The sequence below is a fragment of the Taudactylus pleione genome, unplaced genomic scaffold (assembly GCF_031769625.1).
Source record: "Taudactylus pleione unplaced genomic scaffold, aTauple2 ptg000751l, whole genome shotgun sequence".
Classification (NCBI taxonomy): Eukaryota; Metazoa; Chordata; class Amphibia; order Anura; family Myobatrachidae; genus Taudactylus; species Taudactylus pleione.
Genome location: NW_028285153.1, coordinates 154,427 through 181,368, shown reverse-complemented (window position 1 = coordinate 181,368; position 26,942 = coordinate 154,427). Strand labels below are relative to the sequence as shown.

The window sequence follows — 26,942 nt, the reverse complement described above, 5'->3', positions numbered from 1 at the left end:
GCTATTAGCGCCTGTGTGCCTGGGCCCTTCACCTTGTTGCTATGTGAGTGCTATTAGCGCCTCTGTGCCTGGGCCCATAACCTTGTTGCTATCTGAGTGCTATTAGCGCCTGTGTGCCTGGGCCTATAACCTTGTTGCTATGGGAGTGCTATTAGCGCCTGGGCCTATAACCTTGTTGCTATGTGAGTGCTATTAGCGCCTGTGTGCCTGGGCCCATAACCTTGTTGCTATGTGAGTGCTATTAGCGCCCGTGTGCCTGGGCCCATAACCTTGTTGCTATGTGAGTGCTATTAGCACCTGTGTGCCTGGGCCCATAACCTTGTTGCTATGTGAGTACTATTAGCGCTCGTGTGCCTGGGCCCATAACCTTGTTGCTATGTGAGTGCTATTAGCGCCTGTGTGCCTGTGTCTGTAACCTTGTTGCTATATGAGTGCTATTAGCCCCTCTGTGCTTGGGCCCATAACCTTGTTGCTATGTGAGTGCTATTAGCGCCTGTGTGTCTGGGCCTATAACCTTGTTGCTATGTGAGTGCTATTAGCGCCTGTGTGCCTGTGTCTATAACCTTGTTGCTATGTGAGTGCGATTAGCGCCTGTGTGCCTGGGCCTATAACCTTGTTACTATGTGAGTGCTATTAGCGCTTGTGCGCCTTGGCCCATAACCTTGTTGCTTTGTGAGTGCTATTAGCGCCTGTGTGCCTGGGCCTATAACCTTGTTACTATGTGAGTGCTATTAGCGCTTGTGCGCCTTGGCCCATAACCTTGTTGCTATGTGAGTGCTATTAGCGCCTGTGTCTATAACCTTGTTGCTATGTGAGTGCTATTAGCCCCCGTGTGCCTGGGCCCATAACCTTGTTGCTATGTGAGTGCTATTAGCGCCTGTGTGCCTGTGTCTGTAACCTTGTTGCTATGTGAGTGCTATTAGCGCCTCTGTGCCTGGGCCCATAACCTTGTTGCTATGTGAGTGCTATTAGCGCATCTGTGCCTGGGCCCATAACCTTGTTGCTATTTGAGTGCTATTAGCGCCTGTGTGCCTGGGCCCTTAACCTTGTTGCTATGTGAGTGCTATTAGCGCCTCTGTGCCTGGGCCCATAACCTTGTTGCTATGGGAGTGCTATTAGCGCCTGTATGCCTGGGCCCATAACCTTGTTGCTATGTGAGTGCTATTAGCGCCTGTGTGCCTGTGTCTATAACCTTGTTGCTATGTGAGTGCTATTAGCGCCTGTGTCTATAACCTTGTTGCTATGTGAGTGCTATTAGCGCCTGTGTGCCTGTGTCTATAACCTTGTTGCTATGTGAGTGCTATTAGCGCCTGTGTCTATAACCTTGTTGCTATGTGAGTGCTATTAGCGCCTGTGTGCCTGGGCCTATAACCTTGTTGCTATGTGAGTGCTATTAGCGCCTGTGTGCCTGGGCTCATAACCTTGTCGCTATGTGAGTGCTATTAGCGCCTGTGTCCTGGGCACATAACCTTTTTGCTATGGGAGTGCTATTAGCGCCCGTGTGCCTGGGCCCATAACCTTGTTGCTATGTGAGTGCTATTAGCGCCTGTGTGCCTGTGTCTGTAACCTTGTTGCTATGTGAGTGCTATTAGCGCCTCTGTGCCTGGGCCCATAACCTTGTTGCTATGTGAGTGCTATTAGCGCATCTGTGCCTGGGCCCATAATCTTGTTGCTATGTGAGTGCTATTAGCGCCTGTGTGCCTGGGCCCTTAACCTTGTTGCTATGTGAGTGCTATTAGCGCCTCTGTGCCTGGGCCCAAAACCTTGTTGCTATCTGAGTGCTATTAGCGCCTGTGTGCCTGGGCCTATAACCTTGTTGCTATGGGAGTGCTATTAGCGCCTTGGCCTATAACCTTGTTGCTATGGGAGTGCTATTAGCGCCCGTGTGTCTGGGCCTATAACCTTGTTGCTATGTGAGTGCTATTAGCGCCTGTGTGCCTTGGCCCATAACCTTGTTGCTATGTGAGTGCTATTAGCGCCTGTGTGCCTGTGTCTATAACCTTGTTGCTATGTGAGTGCTATTAGCGCCTGTGTGCCTGGTCTCATAACCTTGTTGCTATGTGAGTGCTATTAGCGCCTGTGTGCCTGTGTCTATAACCTTGTTGCTATGTGAGTGCTATTAGCGCCTGGGCCCATAACCTTGTTGCTATGTGAGTGGTATTAGCGCCCGTGTGCCTGGGCCTATAACCTTGTTGCTATGTGAGTGCTATTAGCACCTGTGTGCCTGGGCCTATAACCTTGTTGCTATGTGAGTGCTATTAGCGCCTGGGCCCATAACCTTGTTGCTAAGTGAGTGCTATTAGCGCCTGTGTGCTTGGGCCTATAACCTTGTTGCTATGGGAGTGCTATTAGCGCCTGGGCCTATAACCTTGTTGCTATGTGAGTGCTATTAGCGCCTGTGTGCCTGGGCCCATAACCTTGTTGCTATGTGAGTGCTATTAGCGCCCGTGTGCCTGGGCCCATAACCCTGTTGCTATGGGAGTGCTATTAGCGCCTGTGTGTCTGGGCCTATAACCTTGATGCTATGGGAGTGCTATTAGCGCCCGTGTGTCTGGGCCTATAACCTTGTTGCTATGGGAGTGCTATTAGCGCCCGTGTGCCTGGGCCCATAACCTTGTTGCTATGTGAGTGCTATTAGCACCTGTGTGCCTGGGCCCATAACCTTGTTGCTATGTGAGTACTATTAGCGCTCGTGTTCCTGGGCCCATAACCTTGTTGCTATGTGAGTGCTATTAGCGCCTGTGTGCCTGTGTCTGTAACCTTGTTGCTATATGAGTGCTATTAGCGCCTCTGTGCTTGGGCCCAAAACCTTGTTGCTATGTGAGTGCTATTAGCGCATCTGTGGCTGGGCCCATAACCTTGTTGCTATGTGAGTGCTATTAGCGCCTGTGTGCCTGGGCCCTTAACCTTGTTGCTATATGAGTGCTATTAGCGCCTCTGTGCCTGGGCCCATAACCTTGTTGCTATCTGAGTGCTATTAGCGCCTGTGTGCCTGGGCCTATAACCTTGTTGCTATGTGAGTGCTATTAGCGCCTGTGTGCCTGTGTCTATAACCTTGTTGCTATGTGAGTGCGATTAGCGCCTGTGTGCCTGGGCCTATAACCTTGTTACTATGTGAGTGCTATTAGCGCTTGTGCGCCTTGGCCCATAACCTTGTTGCTTTGTGAGTGCTATTAGCGCCTGTGTGCCTGGGCCTATAACCTTGTTACTATGTGAGTGCTATTAGCGCTTGTGCGCCTTGGCCCATAACCTTGTTGCTATGTGAGTGCTATTAGCGCCTGTGTCTATAACCTTGTTGCTATGTGAGTGCTATTAGCGCCCGTGTGCCTGGGCCCATAACCTTGTTGCTATGTGAGTGCTATTAGCGCCTGTGTGCCTGTGTCTGTAACCTTGTTGCTATGTGAGTGCTATTAGCGCCTCTGTGCCTGGGCCCATAACCTTGTTGCTATGTGAGTGCTATTAGCGCATCTGTGCCTGGGCCCATAACCTTGTTGCTATTTGAGTGCTATTAGCGCCTGTGTGCCTGGGCCCTTAACCTTGTTGCTATGTGAGTGCTATTAGCGCCTCTGTGCCTGGGCCCATAACCTTGTTGCTATGGGAGTGCTATTAGCGCCTGTATGCCTGGGCCCATAACCTTGTTGCTATGTGAGTGCTATTAGCGCCTGTGTGCCTGTGTCTATAACCTTGTTGCTATGTGAGTGCTATTAGCGCCTGTGTCTATAACCTTGTTGCTATGTGAGTGCTATTAGCGCCTGTGTGCCTGTGTCTATAACCTTGTTGCTATGTGAGTGCTATTAGCGCCTGTGTCTATAACCTTGTTGCTATGTGAGTGCTATTAGCGCCTGTGTGCCTGGGCCTATAACCTTGTTGCTATGTGAGTGCTATTAGCGCCTGTGTTCCTGGGCTCATAACCTTGTCGCTATGTGAGTGCTATTAGCGCCTGTGTCCTGGGCACATAACCTTTTTGCTATGGGAGTGCTATTAGCGCCCGTGTGCCTGGGCCCATAACCTTGTTGCTATGTGAGTGCTATTAGCGCCTGTGTGCCTGTGTCTGTAACCTTGTTGCTATGTGAGTGCTATTAGCGCCTCTGTGCCTGGGCCCATAACCTTGTTGCTATGTGAGTGCTATTAGCGCATCTGTGCCTGGGCCCATAATCTTGTTGCTATGTGAGTGCTATTAGCGCCTGTGTGCCTGGGCCCTTAACCTTGTTGCTATGTGAGTGCTATTAGCGCCTCTGTGCCTGGGCCCAAAACCTTGTTGCTATCTGAGTGCTATTAGCGCCTGTGTGCCTGGGCCTATAACCTTGTTGCTATGGGAGTGCTATTAGCGCCTTGGCCTATAACCTTGTTGCTATGGGAGTGCTATTAGCGCCCGTGTGTCTGGGCCTATAACCTTGTTGCTATGTGAGTGCTATTAGCGCCTGTGTGCCTTGGCCCATAACCTTGTTGCTATGTGAGTGCTATTAGCGCCTGTGTGCCTGTGTCTATAACCTTGTTGCTATGTGAGTGCTATTAGCGCCTGTGTGCCTGGTCTCATAACCTTGTTGCTATGTGAGTGCTATTAGCGCCTGTGTGCCTGTGTCTATAACCTTGTTGCTATGTGAGTGCTATTAGCGCCTGGGCCCATAACCTTGTTGCTATGTGAGTGGTATTAGCGCCCGTGTGCCTGGGCCTATAACCTTGTTGCTCTGTGAGTGCTATTAGCACCTGTGTGCCTGGGCCTATAACCTTGTTGCTATGTGAGTGCTATTAGCGCCTGGGCCCATAACCTTGTTGCTAAGTGAGTGCTATTAGCGCCTGTGTGCTTGGGCCTATAACCTTGTTGCTATGGGAGTGCTATTAGCGCCTGGGCCTATAACCTTGTTGCTATGTGAGTGCTATTAGCACCTGTGTGCCTGGGCCCATAACCTTGTTGCTATGTGAGTGCTATTAGCGCCCGTGTGCCTGGGCCCATAACCCTGTTGCTATGGGAGTGCTATTAGCGCCTGTGTGTCTGGGCCTATAACCTTGATGCTATGGGAGTGCTATTAGCGCCCGTGTGTCTGGGCCTATAACCTTGTTGCTATGGGAGTGCTATTAGCGCCCGTGTGCCTGGGCCCATAACCTTGTTGCTATGTGAGTGCTATTAGCACCTGTGTGCCTGGGCCCATAACCTTGTTGCTATGTGAGTACTATTAGCGCTCGTGTTCCTGGGCCCATAACCTTGTTGCTATGTGAGTGCTATTAGCGCCTGTGTGCCTGTGTCTGTAACCTTGTTGCTATATGAGTGCTATTAGCGCCTCTGTGCTTGGGCCCAAAACCTTGTTGCTATGTGAGTGCTATTAGCGCATCTGTGGCTGGGCCCATAACCTTGTTGCTATGTGAGTGCTATTAGCGCCTGTGTGCCTGGGCCCTTAACCTTGTTGCTATATGAGTGCTATTAGCGCCTCTGTGCCTGGGCCCATAACCTTGTTGCTATCTGAGTGCTATTAGCGCCTGTGTGCCTGGGCCTATAACCTTGTTGCTATGGGAGTGCTATTAGCGCCTGGGCCTATAACCTTGTTGCTATGTGAGTGCTATTAGCGCCTGTGTGCCTGGGCCCATAACCTTGTTGCTATGTGAGTGCTATTAGCGCCCGTGTGCCTGGGCCCATAACCTTGTTGCTATGTGAGTGCTATTAGCACCTGTGTGCCTGGGCCCATAACCTTGTTGCTATGTGAGTACTATTAGCGCTCGTGTGCCTGGGCCCATAACCTTGTTGCTATGTGAGTGCTATTAGCGCCTGTGTGCCTGTGTCTGTAACCTTGTTGCTATATGAGTGCTATTAGCGCCTCTGTGCTTGGGCCCATAACCTTGTTGCTATGTGAGTGCTATTAGCGCCTGTGTCTCTGGGCCTATAACCTTGTTGCTATGTGAGTGCTATTAGCGCCTGTGTGCCTGTGTCTATAACCTTGTTGCTATGTGAGTGCGATTAGCGCCTGTGTGCCTGGGCCTATAACCTTGTTACTATGTGAGTGCTATTAGCGCTTGTGCGCCTTGGCCCATAACCTTGTTGCTTTGTGAGTGCTATTAGCGCCTGTGTGCCTGGGCCTATAACCTTGTTACTATGTGAGTGCTATTAGCGCTTGTGCGCCTTGGCCCATAACCTTGTTGCTATGTGAGTGCTATTAGCGCCTGTGTCTATAACCTTGTTGCTATGTGAGTGCTATTAGCGCCCGTGTGCCTGGGCCCATAACCTTGTTGCTATGTGAGTGCTATTAGCGCCTGTGTGCCTGTGTCTGTAACCTTGTTGCTATGTGAGTGCTATTAGCGCCTCTGTGCCTGGGCCCATAACCTTGTTGCTATGTGAGTGCTATTAGCGCATCTGTGCCTGGGCCCATAACCTTGTTGCTATGTGAGTGCTATTAGCGCCTGTGTGCCTGGGCCCTTAACCTTGTTGCTATGTGAGTGCTATTAGCGCCTCTGTGCCTGGGCCCATAACCTTGTTGCTATGGGAGTGCTATTAGCGCCTGTATGCCTGGGCCCATAACCTTGTTGCTATGTGAGTGCTATTAGCGCCTGTGTGCCTGTGTCTATAACCTTGTTGCTATGTGAGTGTCTATAACACTCACATAGCACTATGGGAGTGCTATTAGCGCCTGTGTGCCTGGGCCTATAACCTTGTTGCTATGTGAGTGCTATTAGCGCCTGTGTGCCTGGGCTCATAACCTTGTTGCTATGTGAGTGCTATTAGCGCCTGTGTGCCTGTGTCTATAACCTTGTTGCTATGTGAGTGCTATTAGCGCCCGTGTACCTGGGCCCATAACCTTGTTGCTATTTGAGTGCTATTAGCGCCCGTGTGCCTGAGCCTATAACCTTGTCGCTATGTGAGTGCTATTAGCGCCTGTGTCCTGGGCACATAACCTTTTTGCTATGGGAGTGCTATTAGCGCCCGTGTGCCTGGGCCCATAACCTTGTTGCTATGTGAGTACTATTAGCGCCTGTGTGCCTGTGTCTGTAACCTTGTTGCTATGTGAGTGCTATTAGCGCCTCTGTGCCTGGGCCCATAACCTTGTTGCTATGTGAGTGCTATTAGCGCATCTGTGCCTGGGCCCATAACCTTGTTGCTATGTGAGTGCTATTAGCGGCTGTGTGCCTGGGCCCTTAACCTTGTTGCTATGTGAGTGCTATTAGCGCCTCTGTGCCTGGGCCCATAACCTTGTTGCTATGGGAGTGCTATTAGCGCCTGTATGCCTGGGCCCATAACCTTGTTGCTATGTGAGTGCTATTAGCGCCTGTGTGCCTGTGTCTATAACCTTGTTGCTATGTGAGTGCTATTAGCGCCTGTGTCTATAACCTTGTTGCTATGTGAGTGCTATTAGCGCCTGTGTGCCTGGGCCTATAACCTTGTTGCTATGTGAGTGCTATTAGCGCCTGTGTGCCTGGGCTCATAACCTTGTTGCTATGTGAGTGCTATTAGCGCCTGTGTGCCTGTGTCTATAACCTTGTTGCTATGTGAGTGCTATTAGCGCCCGTGTACCTGGGCCCATAACCTTGTTGCTATTTGAGTGCTATTAGCGCCCGTGTGCCTGAGCCTATAACCTTGTCGCTATGTGAGTGCTATTAGCGCCTGTGTCCTGGGCACATAACCTTTTTGCTATGGGAGTGCTATTAGCGCCCGTGTGCCTGGGCCCATAACCTTGTTGCTATGTGAGTGCTATTAGCGCCTGTGTGCCTGTGTCTGTAACCTTGTTGCTATGTGAGTGCTATTAGCGCCTCTGTGCCTGGGCCCATAACCTTGTTGCTATGTGAGTGCTATTAGCGCATCTGTGCCTGGGCCCATAACCTTGTTGCTATGTGAGTGCTATTAGCGCCTGTGTGCCTGGGCCCTTAACCTTGTTGCTATGTGAGTGCTATTAGCGCCTCTGTGCCTGGGCCTATAACCTTGTTGCTATGGGAGTGCTATTAGCGCCTCTGTGCCTGGGCCCATAACCTTGTTGCTATCTGAGTGCTATTAGCGCCTGTGTGCCTGGGCCTATAACCTTGTTGCTATGGGAGTGCTATTAGCGCCTGGGCCTATAACCTTGTTGCTATGGGAGTGCTATTAGCGCCCGTGTGTCTGGGCCTATAACCTTGTTGCTATGTGAGTGCTATTAGCGCCTGTGTGCCTGGGCCCATAACCTTGTTGCTATGTGAGTGCTATTAGCGCCTGTGTGCCTGGGCCTATAACCTTATAGCTATGTGAGTGCTATTAGCGCCTGTGTGCCTGTGTCTATAACCTTGTTGCTATGTGAGTGCTATTAGCGCCTGTGTGCCTGGTCTCATAACCTTGTTGCTATGTGAGTGCTATTAGCGCCTGTGTGCCTGTGTCTATAACCTTGTTGCTATGTGAGTGCTATTAGCGCCTGGGCCCATAACCTTGTTGCTATGTGAGTGCTATTAGCACCTGTGTGCCTGGGCCTATAACCTTGTTGCTATGTGAGTGCTATTAGCGCCTGGGCCCATAACCTTGTTGCTAAGTGAGTGCTATTAGCGCCTGTGTGCTTGGGCCTATAACCTTGTTGCTATGGGAGTGCTATTAGCGCCTGGGCCTATAACCTTGTTGCTATGTGAGTGCTATTAGCGCCTGTGTGCCTGGGCCCATAACCTTGTTGCTATGTGAGTGCTATTAGCGCCCGTGTGCCTGGGCCCATAACCCTGTTGCTATGGGAGTGCTATTAGCGCCTGTGTGTCTGGGCCTATAACCTTGATGCTATGGGAGTGCTATTAGCGCCCGTGTGTCTGGGCCTATAACCTTGTTGCTATGGGAGTGCTATTAGCGCCCGTGTGCCTGGGCCCATAACCTTGTTGCTATGGGAGTGCTATTAGCACCTGTGTGCCTGGGCCCATAACCTTGTTGCTATGTGAGTACTATTAGCGCTCGTGTTCCTGGGCCCATAACCTTGTTGCTATGTGAGTGCTATTAGCGCCTGTGTGCCTGTGTCTGTAACCTTGTTGCTATATGAGTGCTATTAGCGCCTCTGTGCTTGGGCCCAAAACCTTGTTGCTATGTGAGTGCTATTAGCGCATCTGTGGCTGGGCCCATAACCTTGTTGCTATGTGAGTGCTATTAGCGCCTGTGTGCCTGGGCCCTTAACCTTGTTGCTATGTGAGTGCTATTAGCGCCTCTGTGCCTGGGCCCATAACCTTGTTGCTATCTGAGTGCTATTAGCGCCTGTGTGCCTGGGCCTATAACCTTGTTGCTATGGGAGTGCTATTAGCGCCTGGGCCTATAACCTTGTTGCTATGTGAGTGCTATTAGCGCCTGTGTGCCTGGGCCCATAACCTTGTTGCTATGTGAGTGCTATTAGCGCCCGTGTGCCTGGGCCCATATCCTTGTTGCTATGTGAGTGCTATTAGCACCTGTGTGCCTGGGCCCATAACCTTGTTGCTATGTGAGTACTATTAGCGCTCGTGTGCCTGGGCCCATAACCTTGTTGCTATGTGAGTGCTATTAGCGCCTGTGTGCCTGTGTCTGTAACCTTGTTGCTATATGAGTGCTATTAGCGCCTCTGTGCTTGGGCCCATAACCTTGTTGCTATGTGAGTGCTATTAGCGCCTGTGTCTCTGGGCCTATAACCTTGTTGCTATGTGAGTGCTATTAGCGCCTGTGTGCCTGTGTCTATAACCTTGTTGCTATGTGAGTGCGATTAGCGCCTGTGTGCCTGGGCCTATAACCTTGTTACTATGTGAGTGCTATTAGCGCTTGTGCGCCTTGGCCCATAACCTTGTTGCTTTGTGAGTGCTATTAGCGCCTGTGTGCCTGGGCCTATAACCTTGTTACTATGTGAGTGCTATTAGCGCTTGTGCGCCTTGGCCCATAACCTTGTTGCTATGTGAGTGCTATTAGCGCCTGTGTCTATAACCTTGTTGCTATGTGAGTGCTATTAGCGCCCGTGTGCCTGGGCCCATAACCTTGTTGCTATGTGAGTGCTATTAGCGCCTGTGTGCCTGTGTCTGTAACCTTGTTGCTATGTGAGTGCTATTAGCGCCTCTGTGCCTGGGCCCATAACCTTGTTGCTATGTGAGTGCTATTAGCGCATCTGTGCCTGGGCCCATAACCTTGTTGCTATGTGAGTGCTATTAGCGCCTGTGTGCCTGGGCCCTTAACCTTGTTGCTATGTGAGTGCTATTAGCGCCTCTGTGCCTGGGCCCATAACCTTGTTGCTATGGGAGTGCTATTAGCGCCTGTATGCCTCGGCCCATAACCTTGTTGCTATGTGAGTGCTATTAGCGCCTGTGTGCCTGTGTCTATAACCTTGTTGCTATGTGAGTGTCTATAACACTCACATAGCACTATGGGAGTGCTATTAGCGCCTGTGTGCCTGGGCCTATAACCTTGTTGCTATGTGAGTGCTATTAGCGCCTGTGTGCCTGGGCTCATAACCTTGTTGCTATGTGAGTGCTATTAGCGCCTGTGTGCCTGTGTCTATAACCTTGTTGCTATGTGAGTGCTATTAGCGCCCGTGTACCTGGGCCCATAACCTTGTTGCTATTTGAGTGCTATTAGCGCCCGTGTGCCTGAGCCTATAACCTTGTCGCTATGTGAGTGCTATTAGCGCCTGTGTCCTGGGCACATAACCTTTTTGCTATGGGAGTGCTATTAGCGCCCGTGTGCCTGGGCCCATAACCTTGTTGCTATGTGAGTACTATTAGCGCCTGTGTGCCTGTGTCTGTAACCTTGTTGCTATGTGAGTGCTATTAGCGCCTCTGTGCCTGGGCCCATAACCTTGTTGCTATGTGAGTGCTATTAGCGCATCTGTGCCTGGGCCCATAACCTTGTTGCTATGTGAGTGCTATTAGCGCCTGTGTGCCTGGGCCCTTAACCTTGTTGCTATGTGAGTGCTATTAGCGCCTCTGTGCCTGGGCCCATAACCTTGTTGCTATGGGAGTGCTATTAGCGCCTGTATGCCTGGGCCCATAACCTTGTTGCTATGTGAGTGCTATTAGCGCCTGTGTGCCTGTGTCTATAACCTTGTTCCTATGTGAGTGCTATTAGCGCCTGTGTCTATAACCTTGTTGCTATGTGAGTGCTATTAGCGCCTGTGTGCCTGGGCCTATAACCTTGTTGCTATGTGAGTGCTATTAGCGCCTGTGTGCCTGGGCTCATAACCTTGTTGCTATGTGAGTGCTATTAGCGCCTGTGTGCCTGTGTCTATAACCTTGTTGCTATGTGAGTGCTATTAGCGCCCGTGTACCTGGGCCCATAACCTTGTTGCTATTTGAGTGCTATTAGCGCCCGTGTGCCTGAGCCTATAACCTTGTCGCTATGTGAGTGCTATTAGCGCCTGTGTCCTGGGCACATAACCTTTTTGCTATGGGAGTGCTATTAGCGCCCGTGTGCCTGGGCCCATAACCTTGTTGCTATGTGAGTGCTATTAGCGCCTGTGTGCCTGTGTCTGTAACCTTGTTGCTATGTGAGTGCTATTAGCGCCTCTGTGCCTGGGCCCATAACCTTGTTGCTATGTGAGTGCTATTAGCGCATCTGTGCCTGGGCCCATAACCTTGTTGCTATGTGAGTGCTATTAGCGCCTGTGTGCCTGGGCCCTTAACCTTGTTGCTATGTGAGTGCTATTAGCGCCTCTGTGCCTGGGCCCATAACCTTGTTGCTATCTGAGTGCTATTAGCGCCTGTGTGCCTGGGCCTATAACCTTGTTGCTATGGGAGTGCTATTAGCGCCTGGGCCTATAACCTTGTTGCTATGGGAGTGCTATTAGCGCCCGTGTGTCTGGGCCTATAACCTTGTTGCTATGTGAGTGCTATTAGCGCCTGTGTGCCTGGGCCCATAACCTTGTTGCTATGTGAGTGCTATTAGCGCCTGTGTGCCTGGGCCTATAACCTTATAGCTATGTGAGTGCTATTAGCGCCTGTGTGCCTGTGTCTATAACCTTGTTGCTATGTGAGTGCTATTAGCGCCTGTGTGCCTGGTCTCATAACCTTGTTGCTATGTGAGTGCTATTAGCGCCTGTGTGCCTGTGTCTATAACCTTGTTGCTATGTGAGTGCTATTAGCGCCCGTGTACCTGGGCCCATAACCTTGTTGCTATTTGAGTGCTATTAGCGCCTGTGTGCCTGAGCCTATAACCTTGTCGCTATGTGAGTGCTATTAGCGCCTGTGTCCTGGGCCCATAACCTTGTTGCTATGGGAGTGCTATTAGCGCCCGTGTGCCTGGGCCCATAACCTTGTTGCTATGTGAGTGCTATTAGCGCCTGTGTGCCTGTGTCTGTAACCTTGTTGCTATGTGAGTGCTATTAGCGCCTCTGTGCCTGGGCCCATAACCTTGTTGCTATGGGAGTGCTATTAGCGCCTGGGCCTATAACCTTGTTGCTATGTGAGTGCTATTAGCGCCTGTGTGCCTGGACCCATAACCTTGTTGCTATGTGAGTGCTATTAGCTCCCGTGTGCCTGGTCCCATAACCTTGTTGCTATGGGAGTGCTATTAGCGCCTGTGTGTCTGGGCCTATAACCTTGTTGCTATGGGAGTGCTATTAGCGCCCGTGTGCCTGGGCCCATAACCTTGTTGCTATGTGAGTGCTATTAGCACCTGTGTGCCTGGGCCCATAACCTTGTTGCTATGTGAGTGCTATTAGCGCCTCTGTGCCTGGGCCCATAACCTTGTTGCTATGTGAGTGCTATTAGCGCCTGTGTGTCTTGGCCTATAACCTTGTTGCTATGTGAGTGCTATTAGCGCTTGTACGCCTTGGCCCATAACCTTGTTGCTATGTGAGTGCTATTAGCGCCTGTGTGCCTGGGCCTATAACCTTGTTACTATGTGAGTGCTATTAGCGCTTGTGCGCCTTGGCCCATAACCTTGTTGCTATGTGAGTGCTATTAGCGCCTGTGTGCCTGGGCCCATAACCTTGTTGCTATGGGAGTGCTATTAGCGCCTGTATGCCTGGGCCCATAACCTTATTGCTATGTGAGTGCTATTAGCGCCTGTGTCTATAACCTTGTTGCTATGTGAGTGCTATTAGCGCCTGTGTCTATAACCTTGTTGCTATGTGAGTGCTATTAGCGCCTGTGTGCCTGGGCCTATATCCTTGTTGCTATGTGAGTGCTATTAGCGCCTCTGTGCCTGGGCCCATAACCTTGTTACTATGTGAGTGCTATTAGCGCCTCTGTGCCTGGGCCCATAACCTTGTTGCTATGTGAGTGCTATTAGCGCCTGTGTGCCTGGGCCCATAACCTTGTTGCTATGTGAGTGCTATTAGCGCCTGTGTGCCTGGGCCTATAACCTTATAGCTATGTGAGTGCTATTAGCGCCTGTGTGCCTGTGTCTATAACCTTGTTGCTATGTGAGTGCTATTAGCGCCCGTGTACCTGGGCCCATAACCTTGTTGCTATTTGAGTGCTATTAGCGCCTGTGTGCCTGTGTCTATAAACTTGTTGCTATGTGAGTGCTATTAGCGCCCGTGTACCTGGGCCCATAACCTTGTTGCTATTTGAGTGCTATTAGCGCCTGTGTGCCTGAGCCTATAACCTTGTCGCTATGTGATTGCTATTAGCGCCTGTGTCCTGGGCCCATAACCTTGTTGCTATGGGAGTGCTATTAGCGCCCGTGTGCCTGGGCCCATAACCTTGTTGCTATGTGAGTGCTATTAGCGCCTGTGTGCCTGTGTCTGTAACCTTGTTGCTATGTGAGTGCTATTAGCGCCTCTGTGCCTGGGCCCATAACCTTGTTGCTTTGTGAGTGCTATTAGCGCATCTGTGCCTGGGCCCATAACCTTGTTGCTATGTGAGTGCTATTAGCGCCTGTGTGCCTGGGCCCTTAACCTTGTTGCTATGTGAGTGCTATTAGCGCCTCTGTGCCTGGGCCCATAACCTTGTTGCTATCTGAGTGCTATTAGTGCCTGTGTGCCTGGGCCTATAACCTTGTTGCTATGGGAGTGCTATTAGCGCCTGGGCCTATAACCTTGTTGCTATGTGAGTGCTATTAGCGGCTGTGTGCCTGGGCCCATAACCTTGTTGCTATGTGAGTGCTATTAGCGCCCGTGTGCCTGGGCCCATAACCCTGTTGCTATGGGAGTGCTATTAGCGCCTGTGTGTCTGGGCCTATAACCTTGTTGCTATGGGAGTGCTATTAGCGCCCGTGTGTCTGGGCCTATAACCTTGCTGCTATGTGAGTGCTATTAGCGCCTGTGTGCCTGGGCCCATAACCTTGTTGCTATGTGAGTGCTATTAGCGCCTGTGTGCCTGGGCCTATAACCTTATAGCTATGTGAGTGCTATTAGCGCCTGTGTGCCTGTGTCTATAACCTTGTTGCTATGTGAGTGCTATTAGCGCCTGTGTGCCTGGTCTCATAACCTTGTTGCTATGTGAGTGCTATTAGCGCCTGTGTGCCTGTGTCTATAACCTTGTTGCTATGTGAGTGCTATTAGCGCCCGTGTACCTGGGCCCATAACCTGGTTGCTATTTGAGTGCTATTAGCGCCTGTGTGCCTGAGCCTATAACCTTGTCGCTATGTGAGTGCTATTAGCGCCTGTGTCCTGGGCCCATAACCTTGTTGCTATGGGAGTGCTATTAGCGCCCGTGTGCCTGGGCCCATAACCTTGTTGCTATGTGAGTGCTATTAGCGCCTGTGTCTGTAACCTTGTTGCTATGTGAGTGCTATTAGCGCCTCTGTGCCTGGGCCCATAACCTTGTTGCTATGTGAGTGCTATTAGCGCATCTGTGCCTGGGCCCATAACCTTGTTGCTATGTGAGTGCTATTAGCGCCTGTGTGCCTGGGCCCTTAACCTTGTTGCTATGTGAGTGCTATTAGCGCCTCTGTGCCTGGGCCCATAACCTTGTTGCTATCTGAGTGCTATTAGCGCCTGTGTGCCTGGGCCTATAACCTTGTTGCTATGGGAGTGCTATTAGCGCCTGTGTCTATAACCTTGTTGCTATGTGAGTGCTATTAGCGGCTGTGTGCCTGGGCCCATAACCTTGTTGCTATGTGAGTGCTATTAGCGCCCGTGTGCCTGGGCCCATAACCCTGTTGCTATGGGAGTGCTATTAGCGCCTGTGTGTCTGGGCCTATAACCTTGTTGCTATGGGAGTGCTATTAGCGCCTGTGTGTCTGGGCCTATAACCTTGTTGCTATGGGAGTGCTATTAGCGCCCGTGTGTCTGGGCCTAAAACCTTGTTGCTATGGGAGTGCTATTAGCGCCCGTGTGCCTGGGCCCATAACCTTGTTGCTATGTGAGTGCTATTAGCACCTGTGTGCCTGGGCTCATAACCGTGTTGCTATGTGAGTGCTATTAGCGCCTCTGTGTCTGGGCCCATAACCTTGTTGCTATGTGAGTGCTATTAGCGCCTGTGTGTCTGGGCCTATAACCTTGTTGCTATGTGAGTGCTATTAGCGCCTGTGTGCCTGTGTCTATAACCTTGTTGCTATGTGAGTGCGATTAGCGCCTGTGTCTATAATCTTGTTGCTATGTGAGTGCTATTAGCGCCTGTGTGCCTGGGCCTATAACCTTGTTACTATGTGAGTGCTATTAGCGCTTGTGCGCCTTGGCCCATAACCTTGTTGCTATGTGAGTGCTATTAGCGCCTGTGTGCCTGGGCCTATAACCTTGTTACTATGTGAGTGCTATTAGCGCTTGTGCGCCTTGGCCCATAACCTTGTTGCTATGTGAGTGCTATTCGCGCCTGTGTCTATAACCTTGTTGCTATGTGAGTGCTATTAGCGCCTGTGTGCCTGGGCCCATAACCTTGTTGCTATGGGAGTGCTATTAGCGCCTGTATGCCTGGGCCCATAACCTTGTTGCTATGTGAGTGCTATTAGCGCCTGTGTGCCTGTGTCTATAACCTTGTTGCTATGTGAGTGCTATTAGCGCCTGTGTCTATAACCTTGTTGCTATGTGAGTGCTATTAGCGCCTGTGTGCCTGGGCCTATAACCTTGTTGCTATGTGAGTGCTATTAGCGCCTCTGTGCCTGGGCCCATAACCTTGTTACTATGTGAGTTCTATTAGCGCCTCTGTGCCTGGGCCCATAACCTTGTTGCTATGTGAGTGCTATTAGCGCCTGTGTGCCTGGGCCCATAACCTTGTTGCTATGTGAGTGCTATTAGCGCCTGTGTGCCTGGGCCTATAACCTTATAGCTATGTGAGTGCTATTAGCGCCTGTGTGCCTGGGCCTATAACCTTGTTGCTATGTGAGTGCTATTAGCGCCTGTGTGCCTGGGCTCATAACCTTGTTGCTATGTGAGTGCTATTAGCGCCTGTGTGCCTGTGTCTATAACCTTGTTGCTATGTGAGTGCTATTAGCGCCTGTGTCCTGGGCCCATAACCTTGTTGCTATGGGAGTGCTATTAGCGCTTGTGTGCCTGGGCCCATAACCTTGTTGCTATGTGAATGCTATTAGCGCCTGTGTGCCTGTGTCTGTAACCTTGTTGCTATGTGAGTGCTATTAGCGCCTCTGTACCTGGGCCCATAACCTTGTTGCTTTGTGAGTGCTATTAGCGCATCTGTGCCTGGGCCCATAACCTTGTTGCTATGTGAGTGCTATTAGCGCCTGTGTGCCTGGGCCCTTAACCTTGTTGCTATGTGAGTGCTATTAGCGCCTCTGTGCCTGGGCCCATAACCTTGTTGCTATCTGAGTGCTATTAGCGCCTGTGTGCCTGGGCCTATAACCTTGTTGCTATGGGAGTACTATTAGCGCCTGGGCCTATAACCTTGTTGCTATGTGAGTGCTATTAGCGGCTGTGTGCCTGGGCCCATAACCTTGTTGCTATGTGAGTGCTATTAGCGCCCGTGTGCCTGGGCCCATAACCCTGTTGCTATGGGAGTGCTATTAGCGCCTGTGTGTCTGGGCCTATAACCTTGTTGCTATGGGAGTGCTATTAGCGCCCGTGTGTCTGGGCCTATAACCTTGCTGCTATGTGAGTGCTATTAGCGCCTGTGTGCCTGGGCCCATAACCTTGTTGCTATGTGAGTGCTATTAGCGCCTGTGTGCCTGGGCCTATAACCTTATAGCTATGTGAGTGCTATTAGCGCCTGTGTGCCTGTGTCTATAACCTTGTTGCTATGTGAGTGCTATTAGCGCCTGTGTGCCTGGTCTCATAACCTTGTTGCTATGTGAGTGCTATTAGCGCCTGTGTGCCTGTGTCTATAACCTTGTTGCTATGTGAGTGCTATTAGCGCCCGTGTACCTGGGCCCATAACCTTGTTGCTCTTTGAGTGCTATTAGCGCCTGTGTGCCTGAGCCTATAACCTTGTCGCTATGTGAGTGCTATTAGCGCCTGTGTCCTGGGCCCATAACCTTGTTGCTATGGGAGTGCTATTAGCGCTTGTGTGCCTGGGCCCATAACCTTGTTGCTATGTGAGTGCTATTAGCGCCTGTGTGCCTGTGTCTGTAACCTTGTTGCTATGTGAGTGCTATTAGCGCCTCTGTGCCTGGAGTCCATAACCTTGTTGCTTTGTGAGTGCTATTAGCGCATCTGTGCCTGGGCCCATAACCTTGTTGCTATGTGAGTGCTATTAGCGCCTGTGTGCCTGGGCCCTTAACCTTGTTGCTATGTGAGTGCTATTAGCGCCTCTGTGCCTGGGCCCATAACCTTGTTGCTATCTGAGTGCTATTAGCGCCTGTGTGCCTGGGCCTATAACCTTGTTGCTATGGGAGTACTATTAGCGCCTGGGCCTATAACCTTGTTGCTATGTGAGTGCTATTAGCGGCTGTGTGCCTGGGCCCATAACCTTGTTGCTATGTGAGTGCTATTAGCGCCCGTGTGCCTGGGCCCATAACCCTGTTGCTATGGGAGTGCTATTAGCGCCTGTGTGCCTGGGCCTATAAACTTGTTGCTATCTGAGTGCTATTAGCGCCTGTGTGCCTGGGCCTATAACCTTGTTGCTATGGGAGTGCTATTAGCGCCTGGGCCTATAACCTTGTTGCTATGTGAGTGCTATTAGCGGCTGTGTGCCTGGGCCCATAACCTTGTTGCTATGTGAGTGCTATTAGCGCCCGTGTGCCTGGGCCCATAACCCTGTTGCTATGGGAGTGCTATTAGCGCCTGTGTGTCTGGGCCTATAACCTTGTTGCTATGCGAGTGCTATTAGCGCCCGTGTGTCTGGGCCTATAACCTTGTTGCTATGGGAGTGCTATTAGCGCCCGTGTGCCTGGGCCCATAACCTTGTTGCTATGTGAGTGCTATTAGCACCTGTGTGCCTGGGCCCATAACCTTGTTGCTATGTGAGTGCTATTAGCGCCTCTGTGTCTGGGCCCATAACCTTGTTGCTATGTGAGTGCTATTAGCGCCTGTGTGTCTGGGCCTATAACCTTGTTGCTATGTGAGTGCTATTAGCGCCTGTGTGCCTGTGTCTATAACCTTGTTGCTATGTGAGTGCGATTAGCGCCTGTGTCTATAATCTTGTTGCTATGTGAGTGCTATTAGCGCCTGTGTGCCTGGGCCTATAACCTTGTTACTATGTGAGTGCTATTAGCGCTTGTGCGCCTTGGCCCATAACCTTGTTGCTATGTGAGTGCTATTAGCGCCTGTGTGCCTGGGCCTATAACTTTGTTACTATGTGAGTGCTATTAGCGCTTGTGCGCCTTGGCCCATAACCTTGTTGCTATGTGAGTGCTATTCGCGCCTGTGTCTATAACCTTGTTGCTATGTGAGTGCTATTAGCGCCTGTGTGCCTGGGCCCATAACCTTGTTGCTATGGGAGTGCTATTAGCGCCTGTATGCCTGGGCCCATAACCTTGTTGCTATGTGAGTGCTATTAGCGCCTGTGTGCCTGTGTCTATAACCTTGTTGCTATGTGAGTGCTATTAGCGCCTGTGTCTATAACCTTGTTGCTATGTGAGTGCTATTAGCGCCTGTGTGCCTGGGCCTATAACCTTGTTGCTATGTGAGTGCTATTAGCGCCTCTGTGCCTGGGCCCATAACCTTGTTACTATGTGAGTGCTATTAGCGCCTCTGTGCCTGGGCCCATAACCTTGTTGCTGTGTGAGTGCTATTAGCGCCTGTGTGCCTGGGCCCATAACCTTGTTGCTATGTGAGTGCTATTAGCGCCTGTGTGCCTGGGCCTATAACCTTATAGCTATGTGAGTGCTATTAGCGCCTGTGTGCCTGGGCCTATAACCTTGTTGCTATGTGAGTGCTATTAGCGCCTGTGTGCCTGGGCTCATAACCTTGTTGCTATGTGAGTGCTATTAGCGCCTGTGTGCCTGTGTCTATAACCTTGTTGCTATGTGAGTGCTATTAGCGCCCGTGTACCTGGGCCCATAACCTTGTTGCTATTTGAGTGCTATTAGCGCCTGTGTGCCTGAGCCTATAACCTTGTCGCTATGTGAGTGCTATTAGCGCCTGTGTCCTGGGCCCATAACCTTGTTGCTATGGGAGTGCTATTAGCGCTTGTGTGCCTGGGCCCATAACCTTGTTGCTATGTGAGTGCTATTAGCGCCTGTGTGCCTGGGCCCATAACCTTGTTGCTATGTGAGTGCTATTAGCGCCTGTGTGCCTGGGCCCATAACCTTGTAGCTATGTGTATGTGTAGTAGACGTTATGGATATTTACGGGATTCCCCCCACATACAGAATATTTGGGGGTACACGCCAATATTAAAAAATATCCCCTGACCGTATGTACGAGAGACCGCAGCAGATATCGGAGATGTCTGGTGCAATGCTCTATTTCCGTTCGCAAAGGCAGGCACCATAGTGCTCTAGGAGGACTGCTTCAATGCCGAATGTACTAAGCTCGTGAATGTGCAGCCCCGGTAGTTAATGCCATCTTCAGCCATTGTAGCCTATGGGCTATAGTCCGCAGATTTCTTTAATGTCGGTGCATGGGCAGTGGCGCAGCAGGGGCAGTGGCGCAGCAGGAGCAGTAGTGTAGCAGGAATGAAAGTGATTGATCCGTAAATGTGTGATTTCGGGGGCACACACTGCAAGTAATGATCAATATGCCCCTAGCTGTCTGTGCATATGTCACACCTGCCCCGTCTGCGATGCAGCATTGCTGTCACCAAGTTACTGGCTTCTTGCTTTGCTCCTAATCAGAACTAGCCCCTAACTAGCAGCACTGTCCGTCATTCATCCAGCATGGAATGTATTACATCTGGGTTCCTTTCTTTTCTCAGCCAGGAGAGACAACTACATGACGCTCGATGGGTTCATCAGATTTATGACCTCAGAAGATAGTTACATATTTCGGAAGGAGCACAGCCAGGTCTATCAGGATATGACTCGCCAGCTAAGTGACTACTTCATCTCCACCTCCCACAACACCTACCTGTTATCCGACCAGCTGGTGGGACAGAGCCATCTCTGGGCTTACGGCAGGTGAGTGACCTCACCCCAAACTTCTGCCAGTTCCTTGGAGAATATACCGTTGCCTGTGGGGGGCTCAGCTGAATCCAGGTGCCCTTTATAAAGACTCATCATATAATCCCTTATTTTGTCATCTATTTCCAGATCTACAACTTCAAATTGTTATCTAATCCTGGATCTATGATCTCATAATTTATTGATCTGGTGATGGATCTATGATGCTATGGTACATCCCCGATTGCAGGAGTGCGTCTTCTTTCTAACCTATGGAGATGCTAATGCGCGACTCAGATTGTGGGAGCGCGTCTCTATTTTAACCTATGGAGACGCGAATGTGTGTCTCTGATCGCGGGAGTCATCTTGCGCCACGCATGGCGTAAGATGCTGCGCTACGGACAACAATCTAGCTGGGAATATCTGTATAATCTCATCAGTTGTTGATCTGGTGCTGGATCTATGACCTCATCAGTTGTTGATCTGGTGCTGGATCTATGACCTCATCAGTTGTTGATCTGGTGCTGGATCTATGACCTCATCAGTTGTTGATCTGGTGCTGGATCTATGACCTCATCAGTTGTTGATCTGGTGCTGGATCTATGACCTCATCAGTTGTTGATCTGGTGCTGGATCTATGACCTCATCAGTTGTTGATCTGGTGCTGGATCTATGACCTCATCAGTTGTTGATCTGGTGCTGGATCTATGACCTCATCAGTTGATCTGGTGCTGGATCTATGACCTCATCAGTTGTTGATCTGGTGCTGGATCTATGACCTCATCAGTTGTTGATCTGGTGCTGGATCTATGACCTCATCAGTTGTTGATCTGGTGCTGGATCTATGACCTCATCAGTTGTTGATCTGGTGCTGGATCTATGACCTCATCAGTTGTTGATCTGTTGATGGATCGATGACCTCATCAGTTGTTGATGTGGTGTTGGATCTATAACCTCATTAGTTGATCTGCTGATGGATCTATGACCTAATCAGTTGTTGATCTGGTGATTGATCTATGACCTCATCATTTATTGAACTGGTGATGGATCTATGACCATCAGTTGTTGATGTGGTGATGGATCTATGACCTCATCATTTATTGATCTGTTGGATTTATGACCTCATCCTTTATTGATCTGTTGGATCTATGACCTCATCATTTATTGATCTGTTGGATCTATGACCTCATCAGTTGTTGATCTGGTGTTTATGACCTCATCAGTTGTTGATCTGCTGATGGATCTATGACCTAATCAGTTGTTGTTCTGGTGATGGATCTATGACCTCATCAGTTGTTGATCTGGTGATTGATCTATGATCAATAAATTATTTGATCTGTTGATGGATATAGGACCTCACTTATTGATCTAGTGAGTGATCTATGATCTCATATTATGATCTAGTGCCGGGAACAGGACTTCCCTTTTTTGGGGAACATGTATCAAACCTCGGAGAGCGATAAAGTTAAGAGAGATAAAGTGCGGGTTGTACTAACAGCAAAATGCGGTCAAGACTATGAAAACTGCTTTCAAGCATGACATTTGGTTGCGCTACATGCCGCCACCGATCACATCCACAGTGGCGTTATAAATGTCAGAACCGCAAAGGACAGCTCGCCCGATAAGAGCTGTACTTTGTGGCGTGAGTCCTACTGTGCATGCCCGGCCGTTGACCAACACATGCGCAAGTCATGGGGAAAACTGGAAGGAATCCTATTGGATCCTTCTCTAGGATATAGAATCCTATAGGCTTGTATTAGGCATCGCATCTATAGATGGCGTTGTCTATTGCTTTCCGGTGCTTGTGGGAAATTCGGTCAGACTGCTGTTTCCGGTGGTTTGGTGGCATTTATTGTGTATATGTACTGCCAGAACTAGGACTTTAATGTATAATGTAAGACCTCATCTTATAATCTAGGACCTCTCATTATCAGCTAGTTCTGAATATATGACTTTATGGCGTAACACCAGACCTAGAGGGATATTTATCAAAGCTTGGAGAGAGAGTACCAACCAATCAGCTCCTAACTGTTATGTTACAGGCTGTGCTAGAAAAGGATAGATACCTTCGTTTGTTCTTCCTGGACTCAGAGCTGACTCTATGATCCAAGGCCTCATTTTATCATCTCCTTCTGGGTGTAGAACCTCTCTCAGCTGCTGATAAAGCCCTTCCTGTAGCTGAACATGATGATTTATTATGACGTTTGATATGTTCCCATTATTAACATATGAAATAATGCAAGCAGCACATTAATATACATCAGAACACTCCATAAACCCATAGCCAAATTAATTAACTTCCATATTCCCCTCATGACCGAGATCGTACCTCCCAGGAGGAACAAGTCTGTCTGACAGTGCACAAAACATGGGGATATTTTGTGGATTTGTCCGTAACTGCTGATACAAAGCCCCTTTCTTACTCTCAGCAATGTGCGTGTTCTGTGTGTGTGTACTGTGAGAGTGGTTTGTATTTGTGTGTATTCTGTATGTGTATTTTGTAAGTGTGTGCTTTGTGTGTATTTTGTGAATGTGTTTTATATGTGTGTGTTTTCTGAGTGTGTGTTTTGCATGTATGTGTGTGCTTTGTGTGTGTTTTCTGAGTGTGCTTTACATGTATGTGTATGCTTTGTGTGTGTTTTCTGAGTGTGCTTTACATGTATGTGTATGCTTTGTGTGTGTTTTATGTAAATATAGTAGAAGTCACCATGCACGTCTATTCCATTCTCCTTTAGTGCTCTCATGAAAGGCTGCCGCTGTGTGGAAATTGATTGTTGGGATGGAGCAGACGATGAGCCTGTTGTGTATCATGGATTTACTTTAACCAGCAAAATTTTGTTTAAGACCGTCATCTACGTCATAGAGAAGTACGCATTTGTGGTAAGTACCGTCAGCTCCTATGTTACACTTACCTCATAGAGAAGTGCGCATTCGTGGTACTCACTAAAATTCTTCCCTTAATACACTAAGCTTCAGTGTCCATTGATTTTCCTACCTGCATCACTGTGTCTTCTCTTGCTGCTGCTGACTGAGCTCCGATCTCTAAACACTGCAGTGCACTTCCTATTCACATGACACATCCAAGGTGTCAATCAGTGCTCAAAGCACGCCACTCATACTCAGAGGCATGCCTCTATAAGCTCTCTTTCTGTCGAGCCTACTGCCCGTGGTGTGGCCCCGCCCCCTAGCTTTGCAAGCAGTGTCTGACTACAGAAGGGAGGCTGAGCTGTTGCTGACTCATCTCTCGTCTCCCTGCAGTCCCAGGGAGCTCCACAAAGCTGGCGAGTGTTACCTATATAAATGTTTGCAATAAAAAATATAGAGGTCGCTCACATCAGCTTAATGATATAGCACAGGTGCTTGTAAAGAGCGGGGTTTACTCTGAACCACAGAAGAAAATGGGTTTTCCCTCCAGCACACTGCAATAATATCAGCAAAAATACTTGAATCCTACATGATAATAGAGATTCAGAGGTATTAGTTACATACATTTGCAAATATATGATTAAGCGCCTGGCCAACGTCAAGGCTCCTCTGTACCAGCGTTCCTAACATTAAGGGGTTCACGTCCGAGGTGCAGTGGACCCCAAAAACTCCAGCCAAGGACCACTCCCAGGGCATCACACGAAAAAAGGAAAGAGGGTGATAGTGAAGTGTAAAGTATAGATGTGTAAAAATAATCAATAAGTGTTAATATAGTAAGAAAGAATTAAAATTACATAAATAATAAACAAACAAATAAAAAGGTGATGAAAACATATCTATGTGAGTATCTTATATATATTTATGTATGTGCTGTTATTATGCAGTACATTAATGTGTAATTATATGACCCAGAGTGGGTGCTACTATTAGGTAGCAATAATTATTTTGGGGTGGGCGTTTGGGCGTGGGGCCCCCAGAGTTACTCTGGCTGGGCCTTTTTCAGGGCATCACCACTTAACTCACATAGATACTTTTTAATCATCTCTATTTGTTTGTTCATTATTTCTGTCATTTTAATTCTTTCTTATATTAACACTAATGCTGGGCATACACGGCCAGATAAAATGCCTGTCAGACCGACAGACATTTTATCTGGCCGGCTGCCAGCCGCAGAAGTCGCCGGCATACACTGTGAGAGAAATCTCACGGTTTATCATCCCGACATCCGCGCTCCGCCCCCGGGGGAGGAGACATTTCCCTGTTCCGGAACACAGGAAATGTCTGTCTGTCGGCTGCACTGGGCATACACTGCCCGATGCGGCCGACAGTTTACCGGGAAATATCGCATCGGACGGGCATGCTGGACAATCCGGCATGCCCGACCGAGCAATATTTAACCCTCAGTCGCCCCCCCCACACACTACAATTATCGGGGCGATCCGCCGGGATCCCCCGGCCTGGGCTGACTAGTTTGGGGAGTTAATGCTTTGGCCGGGGGACCCGGTGGCATTACACCTCAGCTAGTGGAGCCCGGTGTTGCTTTTAAAAATACGGGGAACCCCATGCCAATTTTTCCCAGTATTTTTGAAACCAGGACCGGCTCAGAGTCCACTTCTGGTTCATTAAATATGGGGGACCCCTACACATTTTGTTCCTCATATTTTTTAAACCAGGACTGGCTCACAGAGCCCGGGGTTGGTTATTCTTTTGAGGCGGAGACCCCACGTCATTTTTATTTTCAATGTAACCGTTTTTGGGGGGCTTAATCACAGACAGAAATATGCACAGATAACACAGCCTATTACTGAGTTGCAGGTTCCGATTCCAGTTCAGTATACCAGGGTGCAGGTTCCGATTCCAGTTCAGTATACCAGGGTGCAGGTTCCGATTCCAGTTCAGTATACCAGGGTGCAGGTTCCGATTCCAGTTCAGTATACCAGGGTGCAGGTTCCGATTCCAGTTCAGTATACCAGGGTGCAGGTTCCGATTCCAGTTCAGTATACCAGGGAGCAGGTTCTGATTCCAGATCAGTATACCAGTTTGCATGTGTACAAGCCCTACCCTGGAACCTGCAGAGTCCAGCCCTGAGGTCCTCATTTCTGAGCTGCAGTCCTGAGCTTTCAGTTCTTGTCTCCTGTTGTAGCTTATGCCGGTTCTGATCATTCCTGAGCTCCCAGTAATGGGTTCCAGCTCCAGGCTTCTGAGTTCAGGTCATAATTGCCTACACCACCGGAATGGCCGGGAGGCTCCCGAAAATTGTGTGGCACTCCCGGTCGCCCGGAAAAGTAGGCAAGTCTTCTGCACCCTCCTCAACAGCCCACAGCCCCCCCCCCCCCCTCCACCCGCTCACACCCCCCACGGCCGTCCACTTACAGAGCACGAATGAGCAGGGATTTCTTCCAGTCCAACTTCAGCTAGACCTGGGTCCCGAGACCGATCATCCAAATCAGGCACCCATGACATATATATAATGACCGATGATCCGCGGCATATTATTACACTCTGTATAAGGTTGTAGCGTATGACCTTCCGGCGTGGTGATGCTAAGGATGGCGGATTACATGCACCACATGTTCTCAGGATAATGATGACATAGAGAGACAATGGAAGAAATGTTTTTATTGAATACGGTAATATTACTACCTGCAATGGTGCCTAATTACTTTATTTCTACTTCAGGGTCCATAGGGTATCCACAGGATACCTTGGGGTATAGGCGATGGCGGCAGACATCCAGGCACCACAGAGTAAAATTCTCAGCCTCCCAGGATGCACTGGGGTCCCTCTCCTATACCCCGCCCCCGAGCCTCAGGCCACTCAGTTTTCGTAGGTGCCTGGACGGACCAGTCGCACCGTACAGAGGGGGTCTTTTTAAGGCCCCTGAATATTTCTTCGCAGCTGTGGCTGCACAACTACAGTGCTCCAGCATAGGACAGTCAGCATTGACGTCCATGCTGTCACTCCTACACCCCGCCGGTACCAGAACGCCGGTACCGATCCGGGGATGCTGGTAGGTAGCTGGGGTCACAGCTAGCGGTGATCCCCGGCTACCTGGACTGTGGCCGGATGCACGGGGGACAAGGTAAGCGGCGGGGTCCCGCGGTGGGCACCCGCCGGTAACACAGTCCTGTTTGGTCCCCAGGCAGGGGGCTCCCTGGGGACCGGCTGCGCGTGGGGCCAGGTACTGATCCTGCGCCTTCCACTAGACCACCAGGGACAGCGGGCCGCAGCATGTGCGGTACAGTGCGACGTCCCAGGGGTTAATAGCACGCCAGGGGAGAACGCCTTTCCTGTCTCACAGCCGGCGTCTCCCCCGCTGCACAGTGCCATTCCACAGCGGTCTGAGCGGGCTGTGTCAGCGCTCCTCCCCCGGGCCCTGCCTTCTCTCTGCTCCTCGGTGGCCATTTTCTCACTACATGTGCTGGGGATGGCAAACGCTGCTGGAAGCTGATACAGATGCCATTGCGGTCCGGGTCCCCCGCATACCTCTCCTTCAGTTAAGGTCAGTGTATGCAGCACTGTTTCCTACCAGGCTCTGGTCTGTGTAGTTGATCGCAGTGCTTGTAATGCAGGATGTTATCTGTGCATTGTATGTGACTTAAATGCTAGCGCTGTTTGCCTGTACTTTCATTTCTGACTGTCAGCCTTTTCCTATCCCTGTTCTTCTGCTACAGCCCTTGCGGTGCGGTGTTGCAGGGTGTTTATTACCTCACTGTAAACGTGGTTTTTCTGTGTGGGAGGTCACATACGCTCCGTTCACACTCCTCATGTC

At 49.9% G+C, this 26,942-nt stretch overlaps 1 protein-coding gene across 1 annotated transcript in view; it reads left to right on the top strand.

Moving 5' to 3' along the window:
* Positions 1 to 26,942, top strand: part of PLCZ1 (phospholipase C zeta 1) — a 253,049-nt gene that overhangs the window by 86,885 nt on the left and 139,222 nt on the right. The window contains exons 2-3 of the mRNA XM_088457285.1: positions 20,062 to 20,263; positions 22,981 to 23,125. Of these exons, the coding sequence (XP_088313411.1) occupies positions 20,062 to 20,263; positions 22,981 to 23,125 (347 nt within the window). The remainder of the gene's footprint in view (positions 1 to 20,061; positions 20,264 to 22,980; positions 23,126 to 26,942) is intronic.